At 32.9% G+C, this 15,535-nt stretch overlaps 1 protein-coding gene across 1 annotated transcript in view; it reads right to left on the bottom strand.

Annotated features, from left to right (window-relative positions):
* Positions 1 to 8,590: 8,590 nt before the first annotated feature.
* The window catches only part of Sugt1 (SGT1 assembly cochaperone of MIS12 kinetochore complex), a 31,066-nt gene continuing 24,121 nt past the window's right edge, over positions 8,591 to 15,535 (bottom strand). The window contains exons 11-13 of the mRNA XM_026399577.2: positions 14,879 to 14,969; positions 11,050 to 11,231; positions 8,591 to 9,075 (exon numbers count right to left, since the gene is read on the bottom strand). Of these exons, the coding sequence (XP_026255362.1) occupies positions 8,974 to 9,075; positions 11,050 to 11,231; positions 14,879 to 14,969 (375 nt within the window). The 3' untranslated portion in view covers positions 8,591 to 8,973. The remainder of the gene's footprint in view (positions 9,076 to 11,049; positions 11,232 to 14,878; positions 14,970 to 15,535) is intronic.

Here is a 15,535-nt window from a genome sequence, read left to right as displayed (position 1 = left end):
CTGATTTATTTGGGGAGAAGAGGGAATTGACAAAAATCTACATGCATAGATAGTTCCAATAGTGAATCTCAAACATGAAGGTGTAAATCTGAGTTAATGATACAAACTGCAGCAAAACATTTTACAGGCAGAATGTGTTTAGTGTTTATAAAAGCTGAACTCATTTTTAAGAGTTTTTGTACATATATATGCATGCCCGTATTCCATATGTATATACAGGTGTACTCCATTGGAAAAACTCCCAACAATATTAGAATCAAATTTACCAAATAAGTTATTGTTGGCTGATGAAAGACTCACCACAAGTTTTAAACTACTTACATTCAAACATTATTCAATTTACATAGTATTTACTGTGTAAGTAATCTATATATATATATGTGATAAGTATGTCTATATATAAAACATATGCACATATAATCTAAACTTAGCAAATGCTGTTTTCTAAGATGTTTGGCTTACTGAACCTTTTTTCATGTTTTACAAGTTTTAAAGTCAAATATATCAGAGTCAGTCTATTAGGTTTCACCTCAAAGTGATAAAAATCATGGTGGCACTGGAAATAATATACTCAAGCTGAGCTAAAGCAAGTTACTAGTTAAAACATAAAATTATTTATAACAAATTAAGTGGTATACCCCAATCAATTCTCACTACAAATTTGGTACTAATTTACAGATACCAGGTGTCATATCTTTTTTCTTTTGCCAAAATCCTTTCATATGAAATTCTTACAAATGAATCAGAACCATAAAACATTCAGTCTCCTTCTTCTCCCATGTAGATGGCTACAAAAATTCTAACAGCAAGAAGAAAGACACTTTGGAAGAAATATCTTTACACAATTTTTTTTTTCGTTTTTGATCACTCACTACATTTGCAAACTTATATAATTACTTAAAAAGCAAAACATGATTTTTGTGGTTCCCTGTCTTTCCACCTTCTAAGGTGCAGATTACTTAACTGCTAGGACATTTCTTTTAATTTCCTATATTTAATTAGCTTAGACTGTTACCCATCTTCTTACAATGAATCTGACTTATACTGATATAGACAACCTGGAAAAACTGGTCAAGCATGAACTTTCTCTTAGCAGGACACAACGCTGTTAAAGGTAAGTAGTTTCTTTTCAATTAAAATCATATTCCTGCCTTTTAGTTACTGAAGTAACTAAAAAACTAAATAGTAAAAAGATCTCCATAAGATGCACTTTACACTCAGCCTAATCAACCAACACCATACTCACTTAGCGCATGTGAGTATCAGACAGGGAACATCTGAGAATATGTCCACTGCTAAAGAAATAGTGCCTCATGCATCAGTACTATGTCATGGTCCTCCAAGAACACTTGATAATCAAATATTCTCTGCTAAATTTTAGAAATATCTTGCACTAATAAACTAGTGTCATACTCAAAGTGATTCTCGATTTGTTTCATTTTGACTCCGATTTTCTTTCATCATGTGCAATACTACACCAATATATAGACTCAAAGACAATTATAATGATCCTAAGGTTTAAATGACAGAAAAACAAAATAATCATTGGACAATTCTCTTTTGCCTTTTTATTTCTATGTTAAGAGGAAAACAAATCTTGTAAAGTTTCACCCAAGTAGCTTTTTACTCTTTTCTAAAATTTATTAAAAATAAGGCATTATATGTGACTTGTGCTAACTCACTTCTTTCTTTATTCTCTTAGTCCTTGAAATCAATGTCTTCTAAGTACAATCCCTGAGATCACCCGTTTCAACATCATCATGAAAGCACAGACTTATGGGAACCTATCCCAAACCTACTGATTCAAAATCTCAGAAGGAAAGCCGACAAAGTCTACATTTAAAAAATACAAGTCTCCCAGGTGAGATTAGTCACTATTAAATTTAAGGACCACACCCTTTATATTATACAAAATATCAGCCCAATGCTGTATTTCAGTTGCCTGGTATTTTTGAGCAACTATCAGTAGGCCAGTCACTACATGATTAGTTTTGAAAGAAGTTCTGTATAAATTATATTCACGAACTGTTGTGAAGGAAAAAAGTATGAGAGCACTTTGAAAAACAAACATCTATAAAACAAAAAGTTTAACCCAAACATAGACAGTATTTAAGACCCATTCTAGGTCTAAAATTCTAGTGTCATTTTTGTTTTCTTTCCTCATACTGACAAAGGATGGAATGCAAATACATGGTTAAGGGAATAAGAGGTTCCAAAGCTACCTTTAGTCTTGGCAGATGGCCCATAAAACCATGCTCTGCTGACTTGATTTTAATAATTCTATTAAACATAAAATACTATATCACACTTACTCTTAAGTCCCTGTTCACAACCATTCTATTTAATCCAATCTTCTCTTAGTATTTCTTCTGCTATAACTGTACTAACATTCCAGAAAGAAAAATTTTTTCCTAAGCAAACATTGCATCAACATGATATTACCATTAATTTAATGTGTAAGAAAGGGCAGAAATAAGTTTGAGTATTCAGACTGAGGGCTTCAATTATGCCCACTGATCACCTACTATAATTCAAATTAACCACATTAACACAATTAGGGTATCCATAGTCAAAATCCATTGCAACCAATCCCTGTTAGATGTATAACGTAAATTCCAGTTTTCCTTCAAACAGTGCCAGTGTCTAACATTTATAGTAAATTCCACTAAAAGGGAAGAAAAAAAAAATCGTACTGATAGAGACATACTTGGGGTGGGGGGACAAAACTGGATATGGGGTCAAACACCTGTAATCCCAGCAAACAGAAAGACTTGAGGAAAGAGGATCACATATGAGGCCAGCCTCAGCAACTTAGCAAGACCCTGTCTCATTTAAAAACAGCAACAATAAAAAACCAAAACCAGAAAAACCAAAACAAAAAGGGCTGGGTATGGATGCAGCTTGGTGGCAAAGCATCTCTGGATTCAATTTGTAGCCCAAAACAAACCAACAAAACTACAGTGAGAGAAATGAAGTATAGAAACTAGAAATTTGGGGGGGCAGGAAGAAGAAAGAAGAAAAGAATGAAAATAATAGTATATTCAGAGAGAAGAATAAAGAATAAAAATACTAGTATATTCAGAGAGTAGACATCTACAAACTAAAACCAAAGAATATGGAGTGAAGACTATCTATGGCCCACAAATCCTGAAGTGTTTACTATATGGTCCTTCAAAGAAAAGAGTTTGCAAGCACTGTAGTATTCTTATAGTGGAAGAAGCTGAAGTTTTGGTGCATAGAAAAGCAATTAAAGAAATGCAGGTAAAATCTTTGGTTGGGGCTGAATAGCAGGGGGAAGAAAAACCAGACTTTTGCCCTCCTTTAAGGAATTCTAATAACAGGACTGAAGAAAAAAACCCACAATCTGTATATTTAAATAAAATGTATTGGACACATACTTTGAGTCAGGTGTTAATTAAATCCTCACAATCCTGAGAGGAACTATCATCCAGTATTAAAGAAAAGAACTAACATTCAGTGTTAAAGACGAGAAAAATATAAACTAAATCACTTGTCCTCAAAATACAACATATTATAATATCAGAATGGATTTTAAGATTCCAGTTTCACGTTAGTATCTTTTCTCTCTAAAACAGCTCCTCTGAAGTAAAGCAGGAAAAAACAATACAAAACCCTTTGGCATCTAATAATAGACATAATAATAAAGCCAAGAAAATGTATTCACCTCTTAGCATATTTAATGTACACTGACTATATCTCTAACCTAAGTTAGCTTACTTATGAAAATGCTCAATTAAAGCCATAGAAAAGGGTAATGCTAGAGTACAGATTACCAGCAAAAACCAGTAGAAAAACCATTAACTTGACAGTGAATCCACAGTAGTGCCTGCTTCAGATTCTTTGGTGTGTGAGAGGAGAACAGGACTGATAAACTCCTGCATATAAAAACATCAGCTTCTCTTAGCTAATGAGAACAAGTCAAAATGTGGTTTACAGTGTGGTTTACAACTGTACCAATCTGTACCTTGTTTTACAATCCAATAGTATTACTCTGTTTTGAAAGATAAAATGGACCTGGCACTGTGGCATACCCCTGTAATCCCAGTAACTCAGGAGGTTGAGGCAGGAAGATCACAAGTTGGAGACCAGCCTCAGCAACTTAGTGAGGCCCTGTCATATAATAAAAAATAAAAAGAACTTAGGAAGTAGCTTGGTGGTAAAGGACCCCTGCTTTACCAATCTCTAGTACCAAAAAGTTAAAATGAAATAAAAAGCAGAGGACTTCTAGGGAAGTCCCTCTACATAGTTTGTATTTTCTTCTTCCATTTATTATACTTGATTTTTAAAGTATTGGTGGCAAAATTTACAGTATTCATTCAAAAGTATTATGTTTTCTATGAACTTTTATGCGCTCAAAACTAGAAATTTTAATAATTTTTGCTTTACTTTTGGGAGGGGATGCTCGGATCTGAATCAACAATTTTTAATTGGCTTTCCTCAGACAGAACCCCAAATCTTCAAAGACTGAACTTACAACACAGAAGTCTTTCTCTAGGCCTTAAATCTCTCACCTAAATTCATGTAAGATCATCTGATGTTATCTGTAACATTAAACACTGTTCTTTGCAATTCACACATATAGGTATGTAATTCTTAGTCAAAATCCTTAGGGTAAAGATGTGTTTCTGAATTCACAATTATGCAATGCCATACAGATATATCATTAACTTAACAATGTCAGCAGGATCTATGCTAGCTTTCTGTAATTAAACATATTATTTCTGCAGCAAAATATGACTACTCATATTATAACTTGAGGCCAGGTTTTATATCACTTGTCATACACATGCACCAAAATAACCTGGTACTTTCAGCTTTTAGAATTAGAATAGATGATTGTGAAATTATATGAACTCATAAAAGCCAATGGGGCAGAAACGGGTACTGCTTTATGCCAGTTTTCCCATCTATAAAACTGGGATGACAATAGTATCCCCCTCATTGACTAATTATTTGCAGAACCTTCTATAAAAGGAAAGATCCTTGGTTTCCTAATAAGCTATCTTATTTAACAAAGTGAGGATAATGTTGTGATCTTTAGGAATATACCTTCCCAATGTACAAAAAATAAATCTCAACTTGTTTCATTTTCAGATGGCTGATTCAGTAATAAAAATGATTCACTGCCAAACCAAATCATTCACATGAAGAGGGAGCCACAGTTGTCTAAAGCATGGGTTGAGTTTAGTTTCACATTCCAGCTTCATCACTTACCAATGAAATGAATTTGGGCAAAGAATTTATTCTTTTCTTTCTTTTTTTTTTTTTTAGTTGTGATGGACCTTTATTTTATTCATTTATTTATATGTGATGCTGAGAATCAAACTCAGTGTTTCACACATGCTAGGCAAGTACTCTACCACTGCGCCACAACCCCAGCCCAAAATTGGCCTCATTTTTCTGATCTGTCATAATGGGACGCTATCACTACCCCCAAAGGATTATAAACAAGGTAGTATCACCCTATCTATGGAAAAATGCGGTCACACAGTATCTTCTACTGTTTACCTTATGGGTTCACAATGTGTATGATTTTAGACGATTGGGGTGGCAGGCAAGTTTACTAATGTAAGAAGAGAGGCCAAGAGGTAAATTAATTCCAGAAGCAGTAACAAGGATGGCCCCAAATAGTAACATTGTGGGTATATCAGCAATTGCAATATGCCCACAAATTTCCAGAATAAAGTCTCTTAATGGAAAACAATCTTTTTATTAAGAAAATACACAATCAGAGACAAAGGAAACCAGATCAATGTGGATGATTCCTCTTAAGACTACATAGCTTCAAGTTTAGAGCTGGTTACAAAATATAAGTGGCTGTAGTACTTAACAAAAATAAACCCAACCCAGGAATTTTCTATTTTTGGAAGTGTTAGTAATAGATACAAACAAATCTGGACAAAGCAGATCCCAGAGAGATTATAAGTGTATTAGGCTGATCAGATGATAAATTAATATACAATTTTGCTCTGGGTCATTGAGACTACCTCAGAGATCAATTACCTCATTTGATATGGAATTAAATGGGGGGAAAACAAAACAACATCCAAATACTGAATTAAAATTTCTATCTAAATTACTTATGAAATGCCGATACACCTCATTTTAATAAATGTTTATTTGAATTCACCTAGAAAATTTACATAGGACAGTTCCATTATTTTTGTCTTCTATAAGTTAGACCGCCAAGAAAATACAAAGCTTTTCCAAGCATAGGGATACATTAACAATAATGCTTCAATGTTCTGCAATTAGTGATTATAGTAAGTCTAAAATAAACAAAAGTGTTAAAAATAATTATAGGGCTGAGGTTGTGGCTCAGTGGTAGAGCACTTGCCTAGCATGTGTGAGGCACTAGATTCAATTCTCAGCACCACATATAAATAAGGGAATAATATAAAAGACCAAGGCCAGGAACAGTGGTGCACACCTGTAATCCCAGCAGCTCAGGAAGCTAAGGAATTAAAAGCCAGACTCAGCAATTTAGCAAGGCCCTAAGCAACTAAGTGAGACCCTGTCTCTAAATAAAATACAAAAAGGGCTAGGGATGTGACTCAATGGTTGAGTGCCCTGAGTCTAATACCTAGTACCTAATAATAATAATAATAATTGTAGTGGGGCTGGGAATGTGGCTTAGTGGTAGAGTGCTTGCATGGCACGTGTAAAGGCCTATGATCCTCAGCAATACACACACTAATTTACCTACCCAAGCACACACACTAATTGTAGTTATTAATGCAAACCATCCTCTCTCTCCATTACACAAAAAGACAGAAAACATATCTTGAAAAAATGACCAGAAAGTGTCAACGTGTCAAACTAGTTAGTTGGCAACCAACTCTTAATGGGTATTAGGACAGACAAGAAATTGTCAAAATGGACCTTGTTTTGAACCTACTGTATGGCCATTCAAAGTGATCACTACATAGCAGAGTTCAAAGAAGCAGATTATCTCATTTAAAAGTCTTTGAAGACAAAAAAAAGAGTCTTTAAAGACAGAGAATTCTGGAAACTCATCAAGGTGCAAATTATGACAGAAATCAGAACAGATGAAGTCTCTATGATTAAGGAAAAAAAATACATTCCAGAATTAAACCTTAAAAAGAGGAAAAGAAACACTAATGCAGAAAAAAGTACATTCTGAAGGAACAATTTAGAAGATTGAGAACCAAAACTTGAAAAATGAAAATGAGAATCTAGAAAGAAAATGAGACCAATTAATAACAGGTACTTTGAGATTAGTAGAGAGTAAGAATACAGTAAGAGGCTCTTAATCAGAATGTTTTAAAACTTTCTGTGAGCTTACAAATTTCCATTATCTAGAAGGGTGAAATAATAGCAGAACCACAGTAGTACTTTTTTGCACAGCAGTTTGGCCTACTTCTCTCAAAACTACCTTGATTTACAAATCTAACATATTTAGATCACATGCATTTTATAATGCTTTCGATCTCATATATATTAGGAATTCCATTTAGACCAGCAAAATACTGAATCCTGCCAATATTAAACAAATCTAGCTAATAGCCATACTCAGAGAACATAAAAAAGTAGTTTGTAGGGTAGAAGGAAAAGCAATAACTGCAACATGCTTTAACAAGTTTAACAACAGGTTTGAACATTATCTAGGATCACGCTACCATCAATTTTCTTATGAACTCTTCTACATCCCACATAAAGGCATAGAAGGAAGAAGCTGAATATCTACTCTTAGGCTGAAATGATGGCCAATTTGCTTCTCATTCATCCTACTCTCAGTTCTAGGCAGTGTCTTGCCACAAAAATGTCAGTGACACCTAACACAGCAGAGATCAACCTCTAGGGCATAGAGGCTAAAAATATTATGGTGAGAATATAACACGAGATCTACAAGTCATCCATGACCTACACCTTATAAAAGAGCTTAGACTAAAGGATTTTAATCACAGAACAATTTTTCCCATCTACATTTACAATGAGCTCAGTAAGCATTCTATAATTATTTCATCAATGTTCACTTTCTTTTTCTCCATTACATTATAAACTCTGAAATTAATGATCATGTCTTTTAGTTTTCATATTCCCATGGTATCTATAGTTTTTAGGCACAGAGTAAATACTCAACATATACACATTAATTTACTTTAAAGTAGCTACCAATAACCACTGAAACAAGTATGGATTCCAGAACAGAGATTTTCTAGTAAAGAAAAAACATAATAAAAATAAAAAACTCCATCACTGCTATAGCTTCAAAAATACCACTGTGGTAAAGACAACAAAAAAGAGAAGCTGGGCTTTTCTAGATCTTTCTTTACCTTGGTTTCACAGACTATCCTAACTATAGTTAAATTTGCTGTGTATTAAATTCAAGGATCTATGTTTTTTTATACAGGAATTTGGAAGGTAGGACCAAAATCTCAGTGCAATTACAAATACTTCCCATAAAAATAATTAAATGGGAATTTCCTATGATAAATAATTTCTCATAGTTCTCATTAAAAACTTAAGGTAAATAAACCAAACTTTCATAGAAAAATTGTATTTACAACTCCAAAAGCAGTTTTTAAAAGCAAACACGATATAACACTGAATTTGAAAAATTTATGCTAAACCAAAGTTGCCAGGTTTAATAAATTATTAACAGAATACTGCATCAAAAATAAGGCAATAATCCAAGATATGCCATTAAAGATTTCTTCACCCTCACAACTAGACAGAACTAATCTATCTAGTAGCAAATTCAGTTTCAGCAAGTTTGAAATCCTTAAGGACAGAAGTGATAAAAATGTGATCTTCATTCTTCATTAGACTCTTAGAATACTTGAAGGAAAATAATTTCTAAAGCACAAAGAGGTAAAGAGGTATAATCTTTCAAAATGATATTCAGTGTTCAAAATTCAAGAATGCAACACCAATACACAATGGGCATTAGGTGAGTATATGCAATACAATGATAGCAAATTAATTTATTTAGTACTTTTTCCATTCCATATCATCAGGAGGATTGATTTCAACTTTCCTTTTACCTACATCAGACCAGTTGGTACTCAAAACTGTACCACCAGACTCCATCTGGAATAAAAAATAAAAATAGGTTAATTCCTGGGCCATATAATCAAAACAGAATTATTTTCCTAAAACCATTCTAACTATAGTCTCAAATATAGGCTATTATATAGCTCAACATGACTCAAGTATTTTTTTTTAAACTGAGGCATTTCAGAGAAATTAACAAATTCCATGAAAATGTGAAAAGGAAACTAGAATAATTAGGTAGAAGTACTGTGTACACATATATTACCACATCAAGCACCATGTTCCCCTCTGCTAATCAACAAAGGTATATGTGGAAAAACCACCTTCAAATGAAAAGTGATGCTGTAATTTTTTACTGAAGACAGTGAAGACCAAGCAAAATAAACTCTTTCTATACTAGTTAAGCAGAACTTTAAGGATCTCTAATTAATACTCCCCAGTGTCAAACACAAACAAATTTCCTCTGAAAAAAAATTTTTTAACCATGGTTAATATTTTAACAACCAACAGTGTCTCAGTGAAGAATTGGTTATCTACTTAATTACCTACTGAATATATCATCTAACAATGACCCTAGCATATTCATACGATCATGTGCTATATAATGATGTTTTGTCAACAATGAACTACATACATAGGACAGTGTTACCATAAGATTATTATGGAGCTGAAAAATTCCTATTGCCTAATAACATCATAGCAGTTGTAACAGCATAGGGTGACACATTACTGGTATAAACAAATCCATTGTGCTGCCACTGATATAAAAACAACATACCATATTATACTAGCAGGAGCTTCTTACATCTCCTGATTCCATCTCTTGATTCTATCAAGAGGCCACATTAGGCTGGAGATGTAGGTCAACATGGGATAACATGAGGAGGGAAAAAAAACCTACCCATCAAGTGACTGACCTAACACTATCTAGGTTTATATAAATACACTCAATGATATTTGCACTAATGACAAAAATCACCTAAACATGTACTTCTCAGAACGTGTTCCACTGTTAAAGGGAAATGAATAAATGTATATAAAAATAGTAAAACTTCATGATGTTTGTTGTTTTGGTGTAATAAAAATGCAATTTTTTATTTATTCTAATTAGACTGGGAGAGCACACAGGACAGAGTATTTTGGGGTTAGTTTGTTTTCCCACAAGACAGAAGCAAGTTTTTGGTTTAAGGTCAATGTTGCCACAGAAATCGCTTGTTTTATAAGTATATACAGTTTACTTAAAATTATCAAAGTTTCAGTATAAAAATATATTCAGATTCTCTATTACATCTTTGATTTGACACAGTGCTATTTTGTCTAGAATGCATTTAAAAGTTAATAGTGAGAAAGACTTCCTTTCTGGGAAGACTGAAGTATTTCTCCTTGAAAAAGTCAAATGAAAAATACATCAAGAAAAATAATTTACATAGTTCCACAGTGATAAACTGTCACTAAATCTCAATCTGATTCGGATGGTATTCATGATGCCCTAGCAAAAGCCTGAATTTTCCTAATCAACAGAAAAATTATTAAAGCAATGAATAACTAATGTGTACTTTTCCACTAGCTAAACACAATTTGGAAATTTGCCCTCTATATTCTTCATCTCTTAACACTGAGACAAGAGATTCTAGGAGGTAAATAATGGAAGCTAACTCAGCTACTATGACAGATTCAACTAAGATAATTCCCTAACTCACTAATTAAAAAAAAAATTATATATATACATATACATATATACATATACACATATACATATACACATACACACACACACACATATATATATATATATATAAAATAATCACTTGTTCTCATCTCTTCTACAAGTTTTCAACTTCCTCAACAACTCCTCTATGTTTAGAGCAAGAAGAAACATTTGGACAAAGCCCATTCAAAAAGGTCTCCAGGCACAGTGTAAGTAATTTGGTGTCAAATTATCTACTAAAAATGTCTAAAATTCACTCCCCCACAATATTTGGGAGAAAAAAAAAAAAGTGATGTTCTTACAAATGATTTGTTCATGGCACGTTTCACTTCATCAGAACCATCTGAATAGATCTGCTGAAATAGTTTGTTTAAAGCTGCATCTCCCTCCAACTTCTCATTCTTTTCTTCTTCTTTGATCTCACCAACCAATTTATCCCAATTTCTTGTATAATGAGATGAAGATGGATATAAGTTCTTTACATCTGTGAAGTGAAAATGGAGGAAGAAATTAATTGATGTGTTTTGATTATACCAAGAATATGTAACACTTTGACCATGATAAACAGAATATGTGAGCAATTTAGGTCACCAAATTTCATTTTTGCAATAAGTGTTTTTTAAATAAAAACATTATTTTAAAAAGATGCTTAATATACTTCTCTCATAAATAAGATTTTAATGTTAAAAATGTGGCTTTTGCTGGGTGTGATGATGCATGCCTATAATCTCACCAACTTGGGAGATGAGAAAGACACAAGCTTGAGACCAGCCTCAGACACTTAAGAAGACCCTAGTTAAAAATTTTTTAAAAAGAACTGGGGATATATAGCCCAGTGGCAGATGGCTCAGGGTTAAATACCCAGTATCTCTCTCCTTCTCTCTCTCTCTCTCACACACACACCAAAAAAGGGTGGCATTTTAGGAACAAGATGCAATGGCAAATGCCTATAACTGAAGCTATTCAGAAGGCTAAGTGGGAAGGATCATTTACACCCAATAGTTTGAGTTCACCATGGGAAACAAAATATAAAATAAAAATGTGGTTTTTCTAGGGAACTCATGTATCTTTCAGAGTAAACTGAAAGTATGATCACAGAAGCTACTACAAGAGTGAGTTAAGACTCCTTCTCTCCCCACATTAAAAATAAGATTGCTTCAACAATAAAGAATTTTTAAGTTGAAATATATTACTTATTTACAAATACAATACTTGACAATAACTATAATATCTGCACAGTATAGAAAATAACAGTATTTATAGAGCACACTGGGGTAAAACAGGCTGCTTACAGATAGAAAAGGTTGGTGGCCCAGGGACTTATGATACAGCCAGGGCTGCCCAGAAAATCAAAAGAATGAAGATTTGGGCACACAAATAATTAAAAAATAACAAACTGACCTAGTAGGTATAAGAGCAGCTCTGTTCACTATCCAATGAAGACATAAATGATGACCACAAATGTAACCACATATATAATTTTAAAATTCTAGGAGTATGTTACTAAAAACAATCATGGTAAAATATACTTTAATAATGTACTTTATTTAATCTAACATATAAATAGCATTTCAACATGAAATAAAAAAATATAATGTTTTATATTTTTTTCCATGTCATAAAAATCTGGTACATATTTTACAATTTAGTACATCTCAACGCAGACTAGTCATATTTCACGTGCTCATCATGTGCATGTGGCTAGCAGTTACTGTACCGGACTATACAACTATGAGGCTTTGAAAAATCCTGGTTTGAAATTTCTTTATTTCTATATATTAATACAGAAACTACTAAACATTCATTCTGTTTTTCATCCTTTCTTTACACCTATAAACCAATTTTCTCCCTGCCCACCCTCCATCAAAACAAAACCCAAGGTCAGAGCAATGAAAAAGGTAAAACAGCTTCTGTCATTTTCTCTACATGCCAAGCTCTTTCCTTAAGACCTTTATGCATTCAATATCTACTTGAAATTCTTTTCCCCTCTCTTTGTATTGTTTGGAATTTACCACCACTCATTTACATAAAATAGCTTTAATTTTTTCCCATGTCTGTTGTGTGCTGGTATTATTACCATGCTTTAATTTACTAACTTTCTTTTAATCAACCACTTTTTTTCTTCTACAAAAATTAATATATTATAAAAGCAAATCTAATGTACTGCAATAAATGAAAAATAAAACTGATTATTTCAATAATTAGAAGTTATTAAAAAAATAAACCCCTGAAATAAAACCAAACCCAAGACCCTATATGATTTTATTCATGGCAGGTATATTGTTTTAAAAACCCTATCCATCTTCCATCTACTAGAAATCCCCCCTTCTTTGTACATTTTCAATAGTAAACGAAGAAAACAAACAAAAAAATGCAGGCCATGGTAAGTTAAGAGCCTAGGAAACATGGATTTAATTAATTCTAATACTCATTCCCTGGAAAGATGGAAATAGAGGTTTAATCTCCACTTTACAGATAAGAAAGCTGGCCCAGATAGGTTAAGTGACTTGCCCTTATCTACAGTCTCCACCTTGCAGTACACAGAAATCTGACAAGCATATTAATTCCTTACAAAAATGTAACAGGACAAGAAGAATAGCATCTTGAATATCTTAAGGTATTGAATTTAGAAAAAAACTTAGTAACTGTAACACTAAAAAAACCTTGATTTTTAATCTCATAAAAATTTTTAACACATGGAGATGGTTGATGAACTATAGACTAAGTGACCTAACTTCTTTACTCAAATAACTACAAAGATACTCATGCCAGCAGAGATCATTTCCATGTTGAAAATATAGCAACAAAAAGTATCTCACATGGGGCTAACAGAACAAGACCTATACTCTGAAGACCTGGCTTTTAGTCCTAGACAATGAAACCTGCTGAGCAATCTTAAGCAAGTTGATTAACCTTTCTGAACCTGTACAACAGAAGGAATAATGCTGGGCTGCCTATTATACATGGCTGTTATGTGAGATACTACTCTTAGAAAAGTTTTGCACTACATAAAATCATAAGTTCAAAAATCTGTTAGTCACAAAAGAAGCATGTCTTTTTTATTGTCTTACAATTATCAAACAAAAATACTTTAAGTTCCCTAAAAATTACCTGTTGGTATGTATTTCCTGGTTTTGCTAATTATACCTCAAATCAATTAAGATTTTATCATTGGAGCAAGTGGGGTTAAGAATCTATGGGAACTCTTATTTTGCAAATTCTGTATGCATCTAAAATTACTTCTTAATTAATACATGCACACATAAATGATCCACTGAACAACCCATTTCCTAAAAGTGGCCACAGGAAATATGTTTTCTGCTACAGAAGAAAGTGGGCAAAATCTGAAAGTAGCTGAGACACAATATTAACTTGATTCAGTCATCAAATCAGAGCATTAACTAATACATCAAAAAGAAATTTCTCTCCATTTACTAATGAGGTTATTACAGAAAAATACAATCTTAGGTTATAGTTCTAAGAGTGTCCTGCAGATTAATTATTTCATTAGAAAAATGCTTATCTACTTATTGCACGTGGTTAGAATTGACCTCAATGAAATGCTGTACATCCCGTAAAGAGCTACCCAATCGACCCTACTTTCCTCTCTTCTCCTAGGCTTTTCTTTAGTACTTATTACCTATTTTTATCCTTCTCTAAATTAATATAGTGAAATGGGCTAGAAACCTTATTCAACGAAGCCCTGAAATTTAAGGCAATTAGAGTTGACAATATTGGTAGAAGGAACATAAAGGAATAAACAAGAAAGAGAGGCGGGGAAGATGAGAAAATATATCAGCAGAGCAAACAAATTAACTTACAATGCAAAAAGCAGTAATAAGAAAGGGCAACAAACAAAATCAAACAAATTCCAAATAATGTCATAAACTGACATGGTGAGCAATCCCAACTTCTCTGGGATTTTGCTGCTAATCATTTGTATTCTTAGAGTGTAGGAAGTTAGAATAGTCACAAGGCTACTTTGTATTCATTACACAGCAACCTTATTATACTCAATATATTTTATCTTGGAAATATAAATAATGGAAGCAGAAAAAATGTTCATTACTATTTAATTTCAACCACACAACATAATACAAATTTAAAGCTTATCAAGGCCAGAAAACAAACCTGCTATGAACTGTTTTGAAGTAGGGACATCTCCTTGCCCCTCTAGCTTTTCCCATCTCACAGCCTCTGGCTTTTTCATTTTAATTTCAATCTAGAGGAAACACCAAATAAAATCCATTATCAAATGTAAAATAAATAAAACAGTAAAAATGCAATTTTCTTAAGTCATTGAAGTTTTATAAATGATAGTTTCCTTAGTAGAATGAAAGACATTTTTACTGTATGTTTATATGTGACTACATGACCAACATGATTCTGCAACATGTACATTCAGAAAAATGAGAAATTATATCCCAACTATGTATATCAAAGTGCATAAATGAATTCTATTGTCATGTATAACTAATTAAAACAAAAAATTAAAAGAAAAAGGTTAAATTTGAAGAATTATAAAATACTTATTTTTAGGGGCTGGGATTGTAGCTCAGCGGTGGAGCATTCCCCTAGCACGGGCGGGACCGAGGTTTGATCCTCAGCACCACATAAAAATAAAGGCTTTGTGTTGTGTCCATCTACATCTAAAAAATAAACACTAAAAAAATTTTAATTTTGTTTCTACTATTAAAATTCATCCTTCCAAAAAAAACGACATAAACACTACAATTTGAGTTTCAAGACTTAAATGCTTACTTTTCTTCTTAAGCAGTGTTTTCAACT

Source organism: Urocitellus parryii, chromosome 2 (assembly GCF_045843805.1).
Source record: "Urocitellus parryii isolate mUroPar1 chromosome 2, mUroPar1.hap1, whole genome shotgun sequence".
Taxonomy (NCBI): domain Eukaryota; kingdom Metazoa; phylum Chordata; class Mammalia; order Rodentia; family Sciuridae; genus Urocitellus; species Urocitellus parryii.
Note: the sequence above shows the minus strand (reverse complement) of the source record. Positions and strands in the feature narration are given on the sequence as shown.